At 48.9% G+C, this 21295-nt stretch overlaps 1 protein-coding gene across 1 annotated transcript in view; it reads right to left on the minus strand.

Annotated features, from left to right (window-relative positions):
- The window catches only part of TLL2 (tolloid like 2), a 202912-nt gene extending 186475 nt beyond the window's left edge, over nucleotides 1-16437 (minus strand). Inside the window, exon 1 of the mRNA XM_039482452.1 lies at nucleotides 16255-16437. Coding sequence (XP_039338386.1) covers nucleotides 16255-16387 — 133 coding nt within the window. The 5' untranslated portion in view covers nucleotides 16388-16437. The remainder of the gene's footprint in view (nucleotides 1-16254) is intronic.
- Between the last annotated feature and the right edge of the window lie 4858 nt (nucleotides 16438-21295).

Raw genomic sequence — 21295 nt, forward strand, 5'->3', positions numbered from 1 at the left:
AAGTCAGGTGGTGCAGGATAGCATTTCCTCACTTAGACCCACCACGATAACATGAGTGAAGGTCAATAAAGCACTCAGAAGGCAACAAACATTGATATTTTCCTGCAACAGCTTCTCTGATTGCTCTGTGCAAAAGAACAGCCTCCTTCCTCCTTCAAATCCCCCTTCAAAACTCCCTTCTCACACCCGCTATCAGCTCCAGCCCTCCATTATAACAACGTATTCCTTCGGCTTTCTGATTCCTGCCTGCACTTCTGAACTGCCCATCACCATTGCATCTGGATGCTCAGACAGCCGTTTGGCTGGGACGGGAGAGCACAGCTCCTCATTCTGCGCTTCTGGACAGCTCAATCTCCAAGCAAGTTTGTCCATACATGTCCCTTAGGAAGAAGGAAAGCTCACAACAGCCCCTAGCAGTGGTCCAGTGCCAGCTTAGCCACACCACTGGCAGAAGCTCTTTCTAAAAGAACACCCATGGAGTGAGAAAGCTCTGCCCCAGCCCCCACCCCACCCCCAATAAATGACCTCAGCTGGAGCATCTGGGCTGAATGAAGCTGTCGTTTTTGGAGTGCGGACTGAGACGTTTCCCTGAGTTGCCTTCCAGGACACACACATCACAGTGACATCCATCAGCAGCTCTGTAACTACCGCTGTGCTGAAACATGCACTTCCAGCAGGACCAAAACCCCTTGTACACACACTAATGGCTGAATTTGCTCTCCAAATCCGCTGCAATAGCACTGCAGGAGACAGCTACGTTTTCTGTGTACGGTCGGGTTAATTACTAACTTGGCGCAAAGGAGCAATTTGCCTGAAAGTCTCTCACAAATGAGTCCCCCTTGTGTAAACCAAATCGTAGTCCCCAAGCTCCGACGACGTCTCAAGGACAGGACATTGTAACCCTTAGTCATCAGAACACATCTGCACAAGGAGAAATCAACAGGACAGCCCAGACCAACCAGCCACTTCCATTCTCCTTTGCTGCCTTCTGGCCCCAGTAACCTGCCCGCTCTCCCTCCCTGGCTCCTGCCTACAGCCCTGGAAAGCTCCTAACCCAATAGTGTTCTATGACCACCCCACAACCATAGAAATATGCGGGAGGGATAGCTCAGTGGTTTGAGCATCGGCCTGCTAAACCCAGAGTTGTGAGTTCAATTCTTGAGGGGGCCATTTAGGGAACTGGGGTAAAAATCTGTCTGGGGATTGGTCCTGCTTTGAGCAAGAGGTTGGACTAGATGATCTCCTGAGGTCCCTTTCATCCCTGATATTCTGTGAAATGTAGGGCTGGAAGGGACCTTCAGAGACCACCTAGTCCATCCCCTATGCTGAGTCAGTAGCAAGTAAACCTAGACCATGCAGGTGTTTGTCCATCCTTCTTAAAAACCTCCACCGACAGGGATTCCACAGCCCCCCTTGATTGCCTGTTCTAATGCTGACCTACTCTTAGGAAGGTAAGTTGTGAATTGAAGGCACAATAGCTATTCTGGTTAATTTCCCAGTCTACAGCTCTCTACCTGGGGAACAGACATTTGACAATCAGCGGAATCATAGAATATCAGGGTTGGAAGGGACCTCAGGAAGTCATCTAGTCCAACCCCCTGCTCAAAGCAGGACCAATCCCCAGACATACTTTTTCCCCAGATCCTTAAATGGCCCCCTCAAGGATTGAACTCACAACCCTGGGGTTAGCAGGCCAGTGCTCAAACCACTGAGTTATCCCTCCCCCCTCTTCAACCTGGCTGGCAAAGGCTGGAAGTTGAAAGAAGACCATCCCTCATTTCATTTTCGTAACAAATGGGGGAAAACCCCAAAACTGTGGGATGGGGCTGACTAAAAGAGACATATGAAAGTCTAGGGAGTGGCTGGGGGTTGGACTCGGGGAACTAATATAGGATAGCTTGTGCGGTGGGGCCGGAGGATGCAAGCAGAGTCCTGCTGATCAGGCGGGAAAAAAAAGTCAGCCAAGGAGGTGAATGCTTTTCGGAAGAGCTAAGAGTATAAACACAGAAAACGTTCTGCAGCATCAACTGAATTATGTCACCATACAGAATGGAAAATTGGTGCGCGTTGGTCCCTGTGTTAGAACCTTCAAAGGACAGACAGGACTTTAGGAAATTCTGATGCTTAGTCACCAGGAGCCAGCAATACCCCAGCACATCCTGTAATGTCCCGTTACTTAAATACAGCAACGAAGGGAATATAGTGCACAAAGCAGCAAAAAACAAACCCCAAAATCAATAGTATCTAACTGAGCGTGATGGGAACTCACTTTCCCCCATTAAAAGAGGTTACTTACTAGGCTACTGAATCTTTCCTAAGTCATATTTAGATGCCCAGAAAAATGGACATCAAGCAGCAGGTCACAGTGGTGGTGTGGGTGGGAAATGCTAACCGAAGAGTGCATGCTTTCAAATCGGATCAAAGGTTAGACATTACGTGCATTCAGTTCTCACAGTTACACAACACCATGTGTGCCCTGTCTGAATGGTCAACTGCAGATCGAAATGTCATGGAACAAAATCTCCTCCTAACACTAACAATACAGCAATAAAAGGCCTATCTTCAGTTACACGGACCCTCTCCACTAGGCACCCAGTGGTGATCTCACCAGAGATTTGCCTCTGCTCCCCTAGACTGGGTAGGGCTGAGGGCAGAAAAATCACAAACATCAACACTGTTTGTATCGTGGTAGTGCCTAAGAGATGCAGTCACAGACCGCTCAGTGCTAGGCACTGTACTGACAGCTCAAAGACAGTCCCCGTCCCTGGAGAAGAGCTCTGCGCTTAGGTAAAGATTATTGCAGCGTTGTCACTAGAACTGATCAGTGGTGGTCAGTCACGACCTATAAAAATAGTGCTTAGCATTCATTTATGAAACTAAACATTTCTTGTTAAAAATTATTTTCTTCCTGGTGGACCTGACTATAGATATAAAAATTAAAGAGAGATCTTGGCATTTTGCTTTTGTATTGAAATTACACATTGTATTTTAATTTTTTCAATAAATAAGGAAGTCCTGTTAAAAGCAAAATGTATTCATCTGGCCCACAAAAACTACTTCAATATTAAAAGCTAACTGAATTTTTAAAATCCAATGTATTTTTCACCACTGATGCATGTTTGCTTCCTTTGCAGATTTCACTCTGCTTGGACAATGGGATAGTCTTCGCTGCACCATTTAGCTTGAGTTTGTACATTTGAGTTATTGCCCAGCTCACATGAAAGCAGCCACACTGCGAAATAACACCGGAGCTACACAGAGAGATTGGATGAGCAGAGATTGGATTAGCAGCTGAGGCCTGGTCTACACTACGCATTTAAACCGGTTTTAGGAGCATTAAACCGATTTAACGCCACACCCGTCCACACTAAGAGGCCCTTTATATCGGTATAAAGGGCTCTTTAAACTGGTTTCTGTACTCCTCCCTAACGAGAGGAGTAGCGCTAATATCGGTATTACCATATCGGATTAGGGTTAGTGTGGCCGCAGATCGACGGTATTGGCCTCCGGGCGGTATCCCACAGTGCACCACTGACTGCTCTGGACAGCAATCTGAACTCAGATGCAGTGGCCAGGTAGACAGGAAAAGCCCCGCGAACTTTTGAATATTTCCTGTTTGCCCAGCGTGGAGCTCCGATCAGCACGTGTGGTGATGCAGTTAAAAATCAAAAGAAAGAAAGAGCTCCCGCATGGACCATGAGGACGTGATCGCTGTAAGGGCAGGCAAATCTGTTCTATCAGCGCTCCGTTACAGAAGACGAATTAAAAAACATTTTTTAAAAATCTCCAGACAGACGCCATAGCAGGGACTCAGCGCACTGCTGCGTGACAAGCGTAACGGAAAGCCAAGGAATCAAATGGACGCTCATGGACTGGAGGACTCAAGCTATCCCACAGTTCCTGCAGTCTCTCTGAAAAGCATTTGCATTCTTGGCTGAGCTCCAAATGCTTCTAGGCTCAAACACAGTGTCCGCGGTGGGTCAGGGCATAGCGAGGCAATTTACGCACCCCCCCACCCACCCCCAGAAGTGAAAGGGAAAACAATCCTCTCTTGACTCTTTTACATGTCACCCTATCTTTACTGAATGCTGCAGATAGACGCGATGCTGCAGCACTGAACACCAACAAACTTGCTCCCCCCCCCCCCCGCCATGGGTGGCTGATGGTGCAAAACAACTGGTACCCGTCCTCATCATCAGTCTATTGGTACATGGGGCAGTGCAAAAGGGCTGGTAACCATGCTGACTAGCATCCGTCAGGTCGATCAAGGGCGCCTGGCCCTAATTTTTCCTGGTAGATGGTACAGTATGGCTGATAACCATCGTCATCATAGAAACAGGGGGCTGAGCTCCATCAGCCCCCACCCTTCATGTGTAAAAAAAAGATTCAATTGCCCCTGGACTAGCAGAGTGATGCTGGGCTCCTCTCCTCCACACTCCTTACTGTCCTGTCTGGACTATCATAGCAGCTGGAGGCTGCCTTCCACTCATTTCTCACTAACAAGTCAGTGCGTCTTATTCCTGCATTCTTTATTACTTCATCACATAAGTGGGGGGACAATGCTATGGTAGCCCAGGAAGGCTGGGGGGAGAACGGAATCAACAGGTGGGGTTGTTGCAGGAGCATCTCCTGTGAATAGCATACAGCTCATAATTTCTGCAGGATCTGACACAGAGCAGCTGTGCTCTCTGATACAGTGGTTCTCTAGTATACTTGCCCATATTCTAGGCAGGACTGATTCTATTTTTAGATACCAAAAAGGAGGGATTGACTCAGGGAGTCATTCCCAATTTTGGCTTTTGCGCCCCTGGCTGATCTTAGCCAGGGGCACTTATGACAGCAGCAAATGGTGCAAAAGGACTGGTAACCATGATCATCTTATTACCAATTTATGGTATGGTAGATGGTACAGTATGGCTGGTAACCATCTCTGCTGTCATGCAAAAGCAAAAGCATGCTTCTGTGTAGCGCTGCTGAATCGCCTCTGTGAGAGGCATCTAGTACACATACGGTGACAGTCACAAAAGGCAAAACAGGCTCCATGATTGCCATGCTATGGCATCTGCCAGGGCAATCCAGGGAAAAAAGGCGCGAAATGCTTGTCTGACGTTGCTTTCCCAGAGGAAGGAGTGACTGACGACATTTACCCAGAACCACCTGCGACAATGATTTTTGCCCCATCAGGCACTGGGATCTCAACCCGGAAATTCCAAGGGGCGGGGTAGGCTGCGGGAACTATGGGATAGCTACAGAATAGCTACCCACAGTGCAACGCTCCAGAAATCGACGCTAGCCTCGGACCGTGGATGCACACCACCGATTTAATGTGTTTAGTGTGGCCGCGCGCACTTGATTTTATACAATCTGTTTTGCTAAACCGGTTTATGTAAATTCAGAATAATCCCGTAGTGTAGACGTACCCTGAGTTGGAAATCAAGTTGTTGCTCCCACACTGCATTACTTAGCTGGAGTGTCAGCAGTAACACCTCCCGGACAGGCCATCTAGCTCAAGTTTAAAGCACCACTTAACTTGAGCTAGAGATTTGCATGTGTGGACAGGAGTTGGGTGGCAAAACTTGAGGTACACCTCAAGCTAACAATGCAGTGAAGACAAGCCCAATGAAACTGGTCAGTTTTACTTGGCTCATAAACAAGCCATGTCAGAGTGTAATTTCCCTGCATTAGCACAATGCTGCGGTTTTGGGGTTACAAGCTCCAAGGTAACATTTAAATAAAAAGCAGCTTTTTTAAAAAAAAACCTCTAAATTTGGGGGTTGAACTGCTGCCTGTAAGACACAAAAAAACAAGGGAAGAATTACAACTGATCAGAAAACAGAATTTCCAGCCAGCGGGAAAGGTTGACATATGGAAATTTGGAACGAAAAGTTGAAACGTTCAGGTTTTTTTCGCAGAATGGGAATTCCAACATATTTTGGTTCTGAAACTTTGAAACATTCTGATAAGGTACAAACATATAAACCTATTAAAATATTATCCTCCGAGTCAAAATGAAACATTAACATTATCAAAATGAAACATGGCAAAATGATTTGTTTTGACACGTCTGTCAAATTGTTGAAACAGACACGTTCCCATGAAACATTTCAACCAAACCACATTTTCTGATAGAAACTGTTCCAAAATTTTTCAACCAGCTCTAATTAAGGCCACGTCAACTCTACGGGGATGATAGGGGCATAGCTAATGGCATAACCACGTAGTATAGACACAGATTACAGTGATGGGAAGGGTATTTCTGTCACTGTACGAACCACCTCCCCGAGCGACAGCAGCTAGGTCAATGATGCTTCCAACGACCTTGCTGTGTCTCCTGGGCCTAGGTTGGCATAGCTCCGTTGCTAGGGGTGTGGATTTTTCACATATCTGAGAAACAACCTATCCAAGCTTAAGAATTTATTTACTCTAAGCACCACCTTTACTTGAGCACTACCGCACCATCACGTGGTGGGAATGCTTGCATCCGCCCTAATCACATCCCTCAATGAGAATGAGGAGCACTGCTTTACAGTTGCATCTAGCAATCAATACAATAATAGAGCACTGGACTGGTGGATCATAGACTCAAAACTTTAAGGCCAGAAGGGACCATCATGATCATCTAGTCTGACCTCCTGCACATCGAAGGCCACAGAACCTCACCCACCCACTCCTGTCATGGAACCCTAACCTCTGGCTGAGTTACTGAAGTCCTCAAATCATGATTTAAAGACTTCATGTTACAGAGACTCTACTATGTACTCCCAATGGTTTTAGTTGCTTATAACATTGCCAAATGTTAACCATTTGGGCTGAAATTTTCTACTCTGGGTGTCTGACTCGGGCTGTTTTCGATTTTTTGTTTTGTTTTTTTTAACATTTCGGATAAAACACTTCAGTTGTTTCTGAGATTGAGCTTCAAGAAAAACACTTGTCCCACATTTAAAAAAATTCTTACAGACATTTGGCTGAGAAATCAGTGCCCCCATGGTTTGGAGCAAGGGCTTGGAATTTTGTGGGGGAAATCACCCTGGTGCCAAAGATGTGCCTTTTGCCATCCCTCTGAAAATTTGCCCAAGTTACAAATCTTCAAAAAATTTGTTTGCACACATGGCTGGAGCACCCATGGAAAAAAAATAGTGGATGCTCAGCACCCACCGGGGCGGCCCCCACCAATCACCTCCTCCCACTCCCCCTCCCAGTGGGCCCCACTGATCAGCTCCTCCTCCTCCCTCCCAGCACCTCACGCTCACCACAGATCAGCTGTTAGCAGCAGGCAGGAGGCACTGGAGGGGAAGGGGCAGAGTGAGGGCGGGAGGCACTGATTGGTGGGGCCCACCGGTGGGTGCTGGACAGAACAGGGCGGGGCCTTGGGGGAAGGGATGGAGTAGGGATGAGTCAGGGGCAGAGCAGGGCTCGAGCACCCCCAGGGAAATGAGAAAGTCGGCACCTGTGTTTGCACATGCTCAGTAGAGGCTTGCTAGGGTTATTTATCCAAAGATTCTATCTGCCCCAAACATGCTCCAGGAGCCTGGGGCTGATCAGGACTTCCCCTGCAACTGTTACTCCTAGCTGCTGTGGGCTGCTAGTCACCAGAACCAAGAGACAGGAGACTCTCACGGCCTCCCCTGCTGGCACCCAGGCAGTGAGAAGGAAGCTGGCTGACTAATGCAGAAGGGACGAGAACTGGACCTATGAGGAGGGGTACTGGAGGGTAGTAGATGGGGACAAGGAGTCTAGAGGGAAGAAGACTGGCTGTGTAGGGAGACTGAAAGCTAGCGAGGCAAAGGGAAGGAGGAAGACTGGGACTGGCATGAAAAATCTGGGGGTGGAGAATGAGAAAAGAGGGGACAGGGCAGAAAGATCCAGGCCTGGAGGAGAACCGAGGAAGACGATTCCAAGATGTGTGAATTCTGCAAAGGTAATTCTGAATTCTTCCCAGCACTGCATTAAAAAAGAAAAATCAATTGGGAGCTGAGAAATCTGAGCTGGTGGGTCACTGGTACATCCTATTCGATGCAGATTGTGACTGGAATAGGATAAAATAAAACATTCAGCAGTCCTGCTCCTCACTCTCACATTTCTTCTAGAGTTTTCTCAGCAAACAATTCATTTCCCACTTTGTTATATATTCTGAATTCAGTAACTTTGACCATGTGCATTTTCCTGGGGGGGCCAAAGTTTATGAGGATTCAAAACAACTTCTGGGGCAGAGTCTTAATGTGACGTTGAGCCGCTGCACATTTGGGAAGCTGCTGCAGACCTCAGTAATAAAAGGCAATTTATATCAGTTAAACAGGAAGAGGCTGTTTTTAGACTATTAAAAAACTCTAGGAGTGTCGAGCCTGCCTATAGTAAACATGCCCAAGTAAAAAACAACAAGTCATCAGGATTTCTAAATCAATAACCAATCAACCTCCCAGTCAGCCACTCCCTGCCAGGGGATCATTCAGCCTTGCAAATGCTGGAGTGGATTAAAATGCTGAACAAGGTATCCTCTCTTCTGCCAGGGAAACTAAACATTTCTGTAACCTTAACTCAATCGGAGGCTCAGATAGAAAAAATGACAAAAGCCAAAACTCCTGGTCAGTGGGATCAAGCCAATGGCTAACCAGTGTCACGGGGCAGTGAGGGCAGATTTCAGCCCTAGCCAAAGGCAGCTAGGCTGCAGACTGACCCTTGCAACCCTCAGGATCCAGGGCAGGAAGATTATTTGGTGTCTTCAAAGGGAAAGGATATAGGAACCTACTTACCTGCAGGGAAACCCTGTACTAAGCTGTGCAGGAGGACTCCGCATAAGAAATCATACGGCACTCCCAGGAAGAAACCTAACAGACTCTCCAGTGGAGAATGGCATAATGAATCACAGCGCCCTCTTCTGGCTAGGTACTCATCTGGGTCCCTGCTTCTCAGGTGGCCAGATCTTCTCCAGCTGGGTTGCGGAAAGGAAAGGGGAGATTAGTAAGGGAGCACATTCATTACAGCTGGTACCCTGCTCCAAACAGCTAAATGAGACACAGCAAATGAAGCCATGGCACGAAGTAAGTCTACAGCTTGGGTAAGTTGGCATTAATGACCGGGGGGGGAGGGGGGAGAGAGACACCAGGGCCAGATTGTAGGCCTGGGGGAGAGGGAACATGGACCTGCCACAGAGAAAGAGAGAGAGAGGAGGTGACAAGGAAAGATTTACACACAGGCGGTGGGACAATTGTCCAAACATCGACACTGCCAACTCTGGTGCTATTTGCAGTTTTTCTTAAAGCTCCAGCTGCTGGAGTCAAACGATCCCAGGAGAATCTCTGCTTCCATTAAAAAAAAAAAGTTTCCAGATTTCATGGTTAGAGAAAAGGTCAAACCCTGACCTCAGTGCTCCCTAACAGCACAGAAGGCCCAAAGTACAATAGGTAATCTTTTTAAAAAAGAATCCATTTTTAAACCACTCAGGGGGGAGGGGAGATATTCTGCAAGAGGGGGACTGACTTGTGAATTTGCAACACTGACATCTCCAATGATCTGTGCTGATCCCACATTTAGACATTCAAGGCCAAAGCGAAGTGCTCGATTCGTAAACCCAAATGCAGACTTGGATGCCACCCACACTGACCACATGGCTCTTTGTCCCCCTCTAGTGGTTAGGCCAGGTAGAGACATTTCTGAGTCCGCTACTGCCTGCAAGCTAGCAGCCTGGATCCCTTAGCTCCAGCAATAGAGGGAGATACTTTTAGATACACACACACTGGCCAGTCCATGCAGATTAAGCCTGCATTCTAATTTAAGCATTAAATCTGAGTACTGGGGCTTGCGATGTCCGTAGGAACCCTGTGTATAGTGAGATTAACCCTGGACCATTCTTAAACACGTGGCTAGAAGGTTAGTGTGACCTAATTTAATTTCTTTCCTGGTTCCTTGACACAATTTTATTCTTGTTGCACTTATAGATTTTCTTCCAATGAATTTCCTGTTAAATAGCTCCTATTTCACTTATGATGTAGTCAGGAGCCAATCAAGAGAAAAGCCCTCAGTACGGTTAATTAACTCACCTTTTAAAAAAAAAATCATGCTGCAGTTCCTAGGCTTCCAGAACGTACATAGATCATTTCAGCCATCAATGAAATGCAGCCACTTCTGGGAGTAGAACATGGCAGCTATTTAACAGTGTACAGCAGCACCACACAGTAGTTTAGGACAGGAAGTAAAGTCTTAAATAGCCAAATAATGACTTTCAACCTGTGGACTGATGACTCTGGGCATTACCCTGTGTAGTGTGGAGTATCCTCAGCTCCAGATCAGCCCCTCAGGGGCGCATGGCCCAGTGTGTGTCAGATGCTCAGCAGCTAAAGATGCCATGGTGGCCACAGGGTGCATCTTACAGAAGCGGGGAGCTCCAGATAGCTTTGAGACAGCTGACCTGGCCTCATGACGCAGGTTAGCATCATCTCTGCTTCACAGATAGGGCAGAGGTGGAAAATGAGAGGTCAGCCAGTGAGCAAGGAGTAGAAGCCAGGTCTCGGGACTCCCAGTCCTCTGGCCTTCACCAATGAAACAGCCTTGCGTTGTCCCCGCCCCTCCAGACCTTGTCCGCATCAGGGAAGCACACTTTTATGGCAAGGGGAGACCCTGAGACGCATACAGGCTGCAGAGCCTAGCACTGATGCAGATATTGCTGCAAGCGAGGCAGAAAAAGCTATAGTGTTGGGGTGGGAAGCTCTCGAGTTGCTAAATGCAACAGACTAACCCCTCCCCTGCTGTTTCCCCTAGCAGGTTGTAGGAGGGCCTGGTTGGCTGTCTCCCCAGGGTGGTCTGGGAATGAACTGACTATTCATTGACCTGCAGCTAAGAGATGGTCATGGTGAATGAGGACAGGTGGGGAAAGGCTGCTGGAGACAGTGTATACACACACAGTAGTGATCTCGTGGCTTGCAGTTGGAGATGCAACGCAGCAGAGCTGGAGTCATGGAAAGGGTTTTAAGGCCGTTTTCTCTGTAAGCTCTATTGGACACTCCCCATCTAATGTCTATGGTTTAAAAAATATTCCTAAACCACCTACTTCTTGCTTGAAATTTAGCATTTGGGATCTTGTGGCATGGAGAACTTTTGGGGGCAGGCTTAAAAGGAATTGAGCAAAGGTCTCTAGAGATACGTGCGTGAAATTTTTCATTTTTTGGAGTCTTCTAACTTCTCTGGGAACAGCGTGTCAAAACCAGCTCAGTCTAAGAGCACCTACCTGTAGCATGGTTGATGCATTTGTCCTATAGAAGACTTAGTACACTGGACTGTATCTGGACTTCAGAGTTTGGTGTGTGTGTTTGGGGCGGGAGAGGAATGAGGTACAGGTGGATTTAGGGCATAAGACTTATTAAAACAGGCTGGCTGGTTAATTTTGGAGTTATTTGCCATGAATCCTTAAACCTTTTGCAAGCTCACTGAGGTCTCTGTGGAGGTTATAAACTTCTTGAGATCTGGTTGAATGTATAAACCTCATAGGCGTGCCGCCTGGTAACTAACCCCAGTAGCTCTGGTTGATTGCTAATTCCACAGGGATTTCTTACTGTGACAAATCCTTCAGTCAAATCGACCTGCATGAAGGAATTTAGAACCCACACAATGTTTCTGCAAATCTTCTAATTTCCACAAATTAAACAAGGTGCTTCCCAGTCCCACAGGTCGAAATCCCACTGTTAAGACTGCAGTGAGTGGAACAGGCTGGGTGGGGCTGTGACACAGGCTAGCTTCTGACCATGTTGTACATTCCTTGCCAGGGCCCCAGACTTCCTATGCTGTGTTTTCTGCACTCAGGCCCTGGGCTGTGACTTGGAGTTACCCAGACATCCCACCCCTTTATTTCATTTCATTACTGCTTCCAGGGCGTTAGCAAGTCGCTGTGGAGGGGGCGCTATTCTGCACATGACTGTCCGAGGGCTGTAGCTTGGTCCAATCAAAACCCATTTCCTCTGGAACAAATAGCACAGCTCCTCCATGGAGGCAGAGCCAGGCAACGGAATCAAACAAAGGGAAACTCAGGCAAAACATTGGGAAGTTTCCCTCAGGGCGAAATCAATTAAGATGTGGCACCATTTCCATGGGGAAAGGGTTTAACCTCATTACTTGGGGCATTTAAAATGGGACAGAACAATGCACTGAAGAAGAGACTGGAGGGAACAATCCTGCTTGGGCCCCACTCAGCTCATGACTCCATGGGCATCCCTGGGCACCCACTATTCCGTGCCAGGCAACAAGCAGGTTACTTCTCCCCCCTTCCAGAGAATGTTTCTAGGCTGCCTGGCTGCAGGAACAACCTTGAGAATGTGAGCCGAGAGGAGCCATTGCAGCAATGCCTGCCTGAGTCTCCAGGGAGCCTGAAACAAACAGAGGTGTGAACTCTTCCCCTCACCTCAGTTCAGGTCCTGTGGCCTCAGAAGCAGACATTTCCCCAAAATGCAACAGAACGCAGCCTTTTGCTGCAGCACTGGCTACTGTCTTGTCTCCTTGCCCTGCTGGGACTTGCCTGCTGCAGCCTTGCACTCTCCATCTTTCCCCCCAGAAGGGGGTGGGGGGAGGGTCAGTGGGTCCCAGCGCTAGCTCCCTGCTCTGCTCCAGGCAGCTGTGAGCGAGAGCTGGAGTCTAGCTTACCCCTGGCAGGAGCCAGAAGCACAGGCTGGCGAGCTGGGCTGCCTGGAGGAGTGCTGAAGCAAGCAAGGAGCTCTGGACTGCCCTGGCACATAGTGGGGGAGAGGGGAGCAGGGGAGGGTTTGGAACTGGGCCATTTCAACAATGTGAGAGCCAAGCCCAACAGTAAGTATTTTCTACTATGAGCCAGGGAGCCCTGTGATTGGGGGTGGAGGGCGAGAGGGCAGGAGGAGGCAAGCTAACATTTACACAGAGTTTAGTCTCATTGCTCCATGGAGAACAGGGCCCTGCAGACATGTATGCGCCAGCTCCAAAATTCCAGAAGGCTCACGATTTCCTGCACTGCAGATTCATCCACTCCTGCACTGCACTGCTCCAGCACAGCTCTCCTCCTCCCTCATTGGATCCTGGCCTATACCACCACCATGTACTCCATCTATCCCCTTAGCCCCACCTATGCAACTGCCGTCCCAACTCTCTCTCCTCCAACTCCCACCCACTCCATGCCACAACCCCTGCCCTCCCCAAGTTTCCAGTGACATCTTCCTGGCACAGCAGCATTCCCATTTTACAGACCAGGTAGATGAGGGGCAGAGAGGCTTAGGGACCCACTCAAGGTCACTCAGCATCAGAACCTAGGAGTCCTGGCACCCAAGTCCATGCTGTAATGACATGATACACCACCACGTCGCTATTACTAACAAAGTGAAAGCAAGCGCTACAATTCCATCTGACAACAGAGTCCCAAAGAAAGGAAATCAATTACTACTTGCAGGGCAACAATTCAGCTCATATATATGCCCCTAGCCCAGGGGTTCTCAAACTGGGGGTCAGGACCCCCCAGGGGGTCATGAGGTTATTACATGGGGGGTTGAGAGCTGTCAGCCTCCACCCCAAACCCTGCTTGCCTCCAGCATTTATAATGGTGTTAAATATATTAAAAAGTGTGTTTAATTTATTAGGGGGGGAGTCGCACTCAGAGACTTGCTGTGTGAAAGGGGTTCCCAGTTCAAAAGTTTGAGACCCACTGCCCTAGCCTGTTCCCTTTCAGCATTGGTCAGCTCATGCATACAGCACGCCCCCTCCCCTACACTGGATACACATAGATAAGAGCTCAGAGTACGCACAGGCAACTGGACTTCTGAAGACCCTGTTTGATCACATAACATTGGGCAGGCGCAATTTCCTCATTCAACATTGGGAGTGAGGCAAAGGTACAGCACTCCTCATTCAGCCAGCAATCTGTTGACGCTTACACCTGCCTCCAGTTCCAAGACAGGGAATGAGACACACCTGCTACAGCTGGAGGGGAATGAGACGAACGTGGTACGCCTTTGGGGCAAAGTGCATCTGCCACCAGCCGGGGAGATAAGCTGTCACCTGGGGGCAGGCAGCAAAAAGGGTGTGAGAAACATCGCTGTACCTGCCATCAGTTAAAGGAGTGGGAGGAAGTGGGACATGAGATAGATCCGTATGGGCAGAGGGGCACAATGCATCGGCTACGTGGTCCTGAGTGACAAGGATGCAGATGCAAAGGTAACACACTGGGGCTAGATGAGTCAATGCTTCTCCCCACCTGCAGTTTCCCTGTTGGTAGGAACAGTCTCCCAGGCCCCCTGCTGGAAGGAAAGATACATGCTTACCACACCAGGTACTGTGCCATTAGAAGAATTCCCACCCTTTCCCTAATAGCTTCTCTCCTACCCTCAGAGCTGCCCCCACTCTCCCAATGTATTTGTCTACAGAGAAGCATACATGGCATTCAGCTGGGTATAAGCCCACAGCCTTGACTGTTTAATTCAATAGCATTTCTACTATAGCACTCTTATCTACAGGTGGGTAAGCCCGATTCATGATATTTCTATCTTGCATGGGCACAAAGCTCCAGGAAAAGAACACTCAATGCCAACAGTCTGGAGCCTGGGCATCTATATTTAGGCACCACCTGAAAGTGGCCCGATTTTCTGAAATGCTGAGCACCTGCACCTCCTGCTGAAGGTGAGGTGACTCCCATGGTTTGAAACCTCTGTTTCCAGAGAGGAATTGTTAACCTTGACAAAATATTTTGCACTCTCTCAAATCACTTTACAGATAGTTAGGCATCTGGTAGGTAAGTACTGCCGCCAATTTATAGATGGAGAAATGGACATGTCTTGACAATACTCCTCAGTAAAACTAAAAAGAACCACACTGGACCCTGCACACAGGGAAAGGATCGCCCACAAACCATGGCTATTGGAGAGGTGTCACAAGCCTTACCCCCACCCGCCGTTCACACAGAAGCCTGGAGTCAGTGGGGTAGATAATGAACTGTCCGATCCCAAAGACTAGTGCATGGAATATTGGGTGGACGAGGGGATCTTTATTTCACAAAACACAGAAGCATATTAAAAAGCAGACACACGAAGACTTCCAAACCCCAATTCTGAAGTTTACACGGGGCAGCCGGGCCAACGTGCACTGAAATGATTTTGGCGTCGCCTTGACATTGCTACTTGTCTCTGCGGGAGGTGTGAAATCAGGTCAGGCGAGTATATTTATACACACGTTCTGTTGTTAGAAACAGACAGAAGTAAGCTCAGAAAACATTTCTTCATTACCATTGGATTCCAGAATGGAATTTCAGACCCAAGAAAGCCCATAATTAATTTAAATTCCATCGCTAAGGCACTTCAGTCAGATCAAATCTTTAACTGCCTGGCCTACCGATTGGAAGAGAATACCACATTTGGCAAAATATATATCTTTTAAAAGGAATCGGCCCCAACCTGATTTTCCTATTTTGATCACAATTACAAATGAGGCAGGCGAGTTACTCATAAAACCCATCAGCAGAGTTCTTGCAATCGGTGTATGTAACAAATGCACATAAGAGCTGCACAACTCCCCGGCAGCGTCCAGATGCTTCAGTGCATCCAGGATACTTGCAGATGCAAACCTAAGTGAGCCGCCTACAGAACGCCAAGCCGTAGATATTCAAAATGCCCCTGGGTCCTGTCCCCCTACATCACTTGCCGGCTTACTGGACTCACCCGTGTCTCCTTTAATTAACAGGGGGTGTGTGAAGGAGTGTGCAGACCAGGATGGGGGGGGAGGCGAACACGGGCTCTTCAGGATTTAGGACCTGCAGTAAGCTTCATTCCTGGCTGGTTGCTTCTACCCCCCCGACACTCAGCTACAAGATAAACGAGGGACTTTTCATCTACATTGGGGTAATCTCGGAGCCGGGAGATGCTGCTTCAATCCGGAAGCAAGATCCCCGCTTTATTCCCCACCAGCCCTGCCTGGGTCGGTCCCAGTCCCTGCTGTCACCTTCCCCAGCTCAGCCTGGGGCGATGCACTGCCCAGAGCCTGGACACGCTTCTCAACCCCCCGCTACACTAACGCGTTCTGCTCGGGAGCGCAGCCGGAGTTTGGCTCCTTCGCAGCCTCCAGCGCTGTGCAGCTGTTTGCCGCACCTGGAACGGGACAAGCCCCCCGGGGCAGCTGCTAGCTCCAGCCCGGGCCAGGACACGGGCGCAGGAAGCGCTGGGCAGGGAAGTTCTTGCAGCAGCAGGGGGAGGCGGATCTGCCCAGCCAGGCGCCAGGTGCCGGCAAACTTGGCCCGGGAGTCCCCCCACTCACACCTACCGGCTTTGCAGGGGTCGCGGTACCCCGGCTGCTGCTCCAGGCTCTCCTCCTCCTCCAGCCCCCAGGAGCCGCGGGCAGCCGGCACCCGCAGGAGTAGCAGCAGCAGGGTCCCGAGAGGGGCAGCCCAGCCCATAGCGGCTGCAGAGCGGAGCCCAGGGCGGCTGCACGGAGCTCCCCGCGCCGGCTGCCTCTGCCGGGGGCGATGCTGCTGCGCTTGCAGCTGGAGCAGGGCAGGAGCCGTGCCGGGCTCCCGCCCCCGCCGCGGTCTGGCTGGGCTCGGCCCCCGTCACTCAGGGCACGAGGAAGCCAATCCGCAAGCACCCGCGCCCCGGCTCCTCCCTCCAGGGGAAGCCCTTCGAGGCGGTGGGGGGGAGAGGGGGGCGCGGGGGGCGCTGCGGGCTCAAGGTTTCTTCGGCTCCTCGGAGCTGCTGCCGCGAAGCAGGAAAGAGCCAAAGAGCCGGGCCCAGGAGCGCGCCGGGGCTCCCCCAGCCCAGCCCGCAGCCTCACCTACGCGGCTGGCCTGGGAGCCCAGACCTGCCCGCAGCGCTATGGGAGATCCCTGGCTTCCCCATCGCCCCGAGCAGACCTAGCCTGCAGCACTGCAGCCGCTACCCTGTTCTCCCAGCCCTGCCTACCAACTACCCCGAGAGAAGCTGCTTCCGTACAGAAACACCTCCCCGCCTCTGACCGCTGTCACCTACTACCCCATCCTGGAACTCGTACAGGGTACCAAACAGCTACAACCCATACTGGATGGGGATTCTCCCCCCCCCCCCAACATTTTTCTTGAGCCCCCTCTTCTGGCCTTCAACCAACCACCCTAGTTTTTCCAAGATCATTTGCAGAAGCAAGCTCCCTGCAGATCAGGACACGCCCCCCCCAGCACACACCAACCCCCGCAACACACCCCCAAGATCCCTGGTCCCTTCACATGCTTATCACAACATGTGGTGTACTTCAACCTGTGCACTAGATGCCCCAACAGCAGCTAGGGTGAAACCAGACAATCACTACACTCCAATGAACTCACACAGGAAAAAAAATAAGACAAAAACACCACATCACCTGTGGGTGAGCCCTTCTCACAAAGAAGTGATCGCTGTATATCTGACCTCTCAGTCCTCATCCTCAATGGGAACCTGCACAACACTTTCCAAAGGCAAGTTTGGGAGCTTCAATTCATAACCTTGCTAGATACTAAAAACCATGGACTCAACAGATACACTAGATTTATGGCTTATTACAACAAGCCGTAACTCACTAACGACCTCTGCCCCCAACTCACTATGACTGGAGCGGTCTTAATGGTCCACTTCACCTCCAATGGTCCACTGAATGATGTGTTAACTACTACGTCTAAAGTCTATAAGGTGCCACAGGATTCTTTGCTGCTACTACGTCTAAGGAATCATTGCCACCTTGTGTTTAGCTGTGACACTCTGAGTACCTTCCCCAGACCTGAAGAACAGCTGTGTGAGAGCTCAAAAGCTTCTCTTACCAATAGAAGTTGGTCCAATAAAAGATATTACCTCACCCCCTTGTCTCCTACCACTTACAGAGAGGGAAACTGAGGTTAAGGGTCATGGCCTAGGTCACACAGCAAGCAAAGGACAACACTCCAGTCTTCCCAGTGCCTAGTTCTCTGCACCAGCCCCTGGAATCTCACCCAGCAGCCCATCACTTGCTCCAGCCCAGGACTCACAGGGTTCGCCCCGAGCAGGTTCAGTAGTTACCCCAATGCCCCTTTAAAACTATTCAAAGCAGCCTCAGGAAGACAACTGAGAAAAAGTAGCCAGCACTCAGATGGCTCCTTATGGAAGTGGGATTGTGATCCAGAGCAGTGAGCCAGCCTATGAGCCTCCTAGCTCTAAGGACCAGCAAGGACTCCCACAGGATCTTTGCCAGCCTCTGGTCAGCCAAGCAGCCATCCTAGGTGGACTACCCCGACCATCTTACATTTCTCCAGGAAATTAACCTCAGAAGTCAAGCTCTGCTCCAGATGGACCAACACAGGAGACTGACTAGTCACCTCTGCTGCCAGCCACATGCAATAAGAGCTCCTCCCTTCCTAATCTATCTATCCATCCTCTGGCATCAGTATTAGCACTATATATATCCCTTTACCCACAGCTGTACAATCCAATCCAGCAGGACTTGCCTCTTGCAGCAAAATCCCATCCTTTGTGCCTGGTACCTCTAACTGTAGAAGAGGCAGTGACTTTCTGCAGCAACCTGGAAGCAGTTTAAATGAACAGCAGCGTCAGGTTTTGAAAGCTACAGAAAGGCACTAGCTGTAGAGCATTTTTGCAAATATCTAGTATATACTCGTTACCTTCTGACTGGAGTGGGAATACATTGTTTGATACAAGTGTTAGTAAAGTGCAAGGATCCAGTTAAGCATTATTTTACATTACAGTTCTAAAACCCATGGCTTTCCTTCCTTTGGGAAGAGAACTGGACTTGTAAAAATTAGCAAAAGAATGAAACACCAAAAAAGTCCATCCCCTCTCTCTCCTCCATCAACTCAAACAAGGTTACCGCAGTTTGGCCATTTTAAACTACAACAGGTAGGCTATTTTACATAAACTTGTGTCCTGAAATAGTTTAAATAGAGCAGAGCCTGGAAAAACAGGAAGGCTGCTCATTATACTGGCTGTAAGCGGGACACGAGCAAAAAGCGATATGCACCACAGTGCTGGATCTAATATCAGTTATGAAGGGCTACAGCGAACAGAGTTTGTGCATTGGGTCTTGTCTACACAAGAAATGCAGGCCCCTAGCGTAGATGCAGCGTGCACAGACAGGAGTTTTTCAGACAGCATAGTAACACCACCTTCCTGAGCGACATTAACTACATTGACAGAAGCACTGTCAGCACAGCTGCATCTTCACTGGGGGTTTGCCAATATAGCTATGTCAGCTAGTGTTTTCTCACCAGACTGGCTGCCATAGCGATACCAACAAAACTTTCTAGCATAGACTTGGCCTTAGAGACCATAAACCATTTTTTAATGTAATAGTGCCTGCAACAATGCCCCATGCTGCACTGCAGCAAGGAGTTTGTTTCCTGGCTTTTGACAGCCATATTCCATACCGAAGTTGCTGCCCCTCTGTTTATTTTAAGTCCTTGCTAGAGGGATGCACCGTAAGATCAGCCACCTTTCCACATGTGATGTGTCTGGTGGCTGTCTCACAAGAATCCATTCTCTCCCTGGTCTTATTCAATATCTGCAGGCAGCCTAGGTGATATGGTCAGTCAGCATGGTCTAAAGTGGCAGCAATCATCATATATAAAGATGCTAGCACCACCAACCTGGCCCAGTGCTTGAAGATCAGCTCATGGAGAACAGGAGCTGGCTGATGCTGACCTGGAGAGATGCAGGTTATGCTGGTGGGTACAAGATAGCAGGTACAGGATACAGAAGCATTTTAAAGAATGTGCAGCCATGATGCAAGTTTTTGTTGGTTGAAGACAAACACCCATCATCTGTCAATCCATTCCATAGCTTCAGAGTGCTCATGAATTCTTCACTGATGCTAAGCTCTGAAATAGCAGCTTCCAGGAGTGGCACTCTCTACTATCTTGCAGCCAGCTAGATGACTTCATCCCATCCTGGCGAGTGAACAGCAACCTAGCATCAGTTATACACTCCTTCACTACCTCTCCTCTGGCCTATAGCAACGTGATACATCTGGGTATGAAGAAAAGAGCCCTTAAGAAACTCTGACTGGTACAGAACACTGCAGCACAGCTCAACATGAACTACTGCACATCACACCTGCCCTTCGCTCCCTACACTGGCTTCCCATAGAATATTGCATCAAGTTCAAAGTCTCAGTCCTTATCCTGAAGGCACATCAAGGGCTGGGCCCAGGGTACCTAGAAGATGAACTAAAGCTCCAGGATGAAGACTATGGCCTTGTCTACACCATGTGGCTAAATCGACGCCACTGTGATCAATGCCCTAAGCTCTACGCCTCTCATGGAGGTGGAGTTAAATTGATGTAGTGGGCGACTTATACCAGCAGGAGCATTACTGTAGTTCAAGCACTTACATAGGTTGACTTAAGCTGCCTTGTGTTGATCTAACTCTGTAGTGTAAACCAGGCCTTAGTCATGAAGCTAAATTACTGCTACTGACTTTAGCTCGGGTTTACCATGAGCTGCCCTCTTTCCCCTCTGCACACAGTATCACCTCCTAGATAAAAGACAGGTGAGAGCACATAAAGCACAAGCACACTCCCTGCCCATACAGGCTTCACATCTGACTCTCGACCTGGTTCTGATCTTTAAAGGCTTCAATGGTTTAGGGCCTAGCCATAGCTAGCTTTGATATTGCCTCTCTTCACAATTTACCAAACAGCTGCACTCAACAGCGACTCTGCAATCAAGCATCTTCATTGTGAAACTCAGGGACTAGGAAGGTCCAGTGGAAGGCCCTGGACTGTGGAATTCCTTACCAAACCACAAAACAAGAAGCCTGGCCACCATTTGGGCGGGCTCCATCAAGTAGCAAGATGGTCTACAAAGTAGACCTTGCCAGGCTAACAAATAGAATTTCCACTGAAGAATGCTGTGTGCCCAGGGAAGTGTTTGTGCATGTCCTTTTTGGACATAATACTCATGTATGGCTCAGATACTGCAATGATGTACACACTGGAAATACAACAGCGATTACACTGTGGAAATGGAAATGTATGGCTGACAGTATCTTGACTTCTGCTCTGAGCAGACAGGTTTAACTGCTGCTCTTTGGTGTCCCAGTTGCAGCGTTGCAGGTGCGGTATTTTCTTCCATTTCTCCAAATACAATAAACTCCAGCTCCACATTTTTACACCTTCCAGAAAGTGGCATTTCAAGGGGAACAGGAAAGTGGATGAACAATAATTGCTTTAATCAGAATAAATTTTAAGAGTTTATTCCTGACCTTTGGAAGAATATCTTTAATAGAGAGAGAGGAGCTTAAGGAGAGCTGCCACTTTGTTTTTAACACATCTGCTAATACAAGGAGTTCTCAACCTTATTCCTTCCTCTGGAAGT

This window comes from Mauremys reevesii, linkage group 7, assembly GCF_016161935.1.
Source record: "Mauremys reevesii isolate NIE-2019 linkage group 7, ASM1616193v1, whole genome shotgun sequence".
NCBI lineage: Eukaryota > Metazoa > Chordata > Testudines > Geoemydidae > Mauremys > Mauremys reevesii.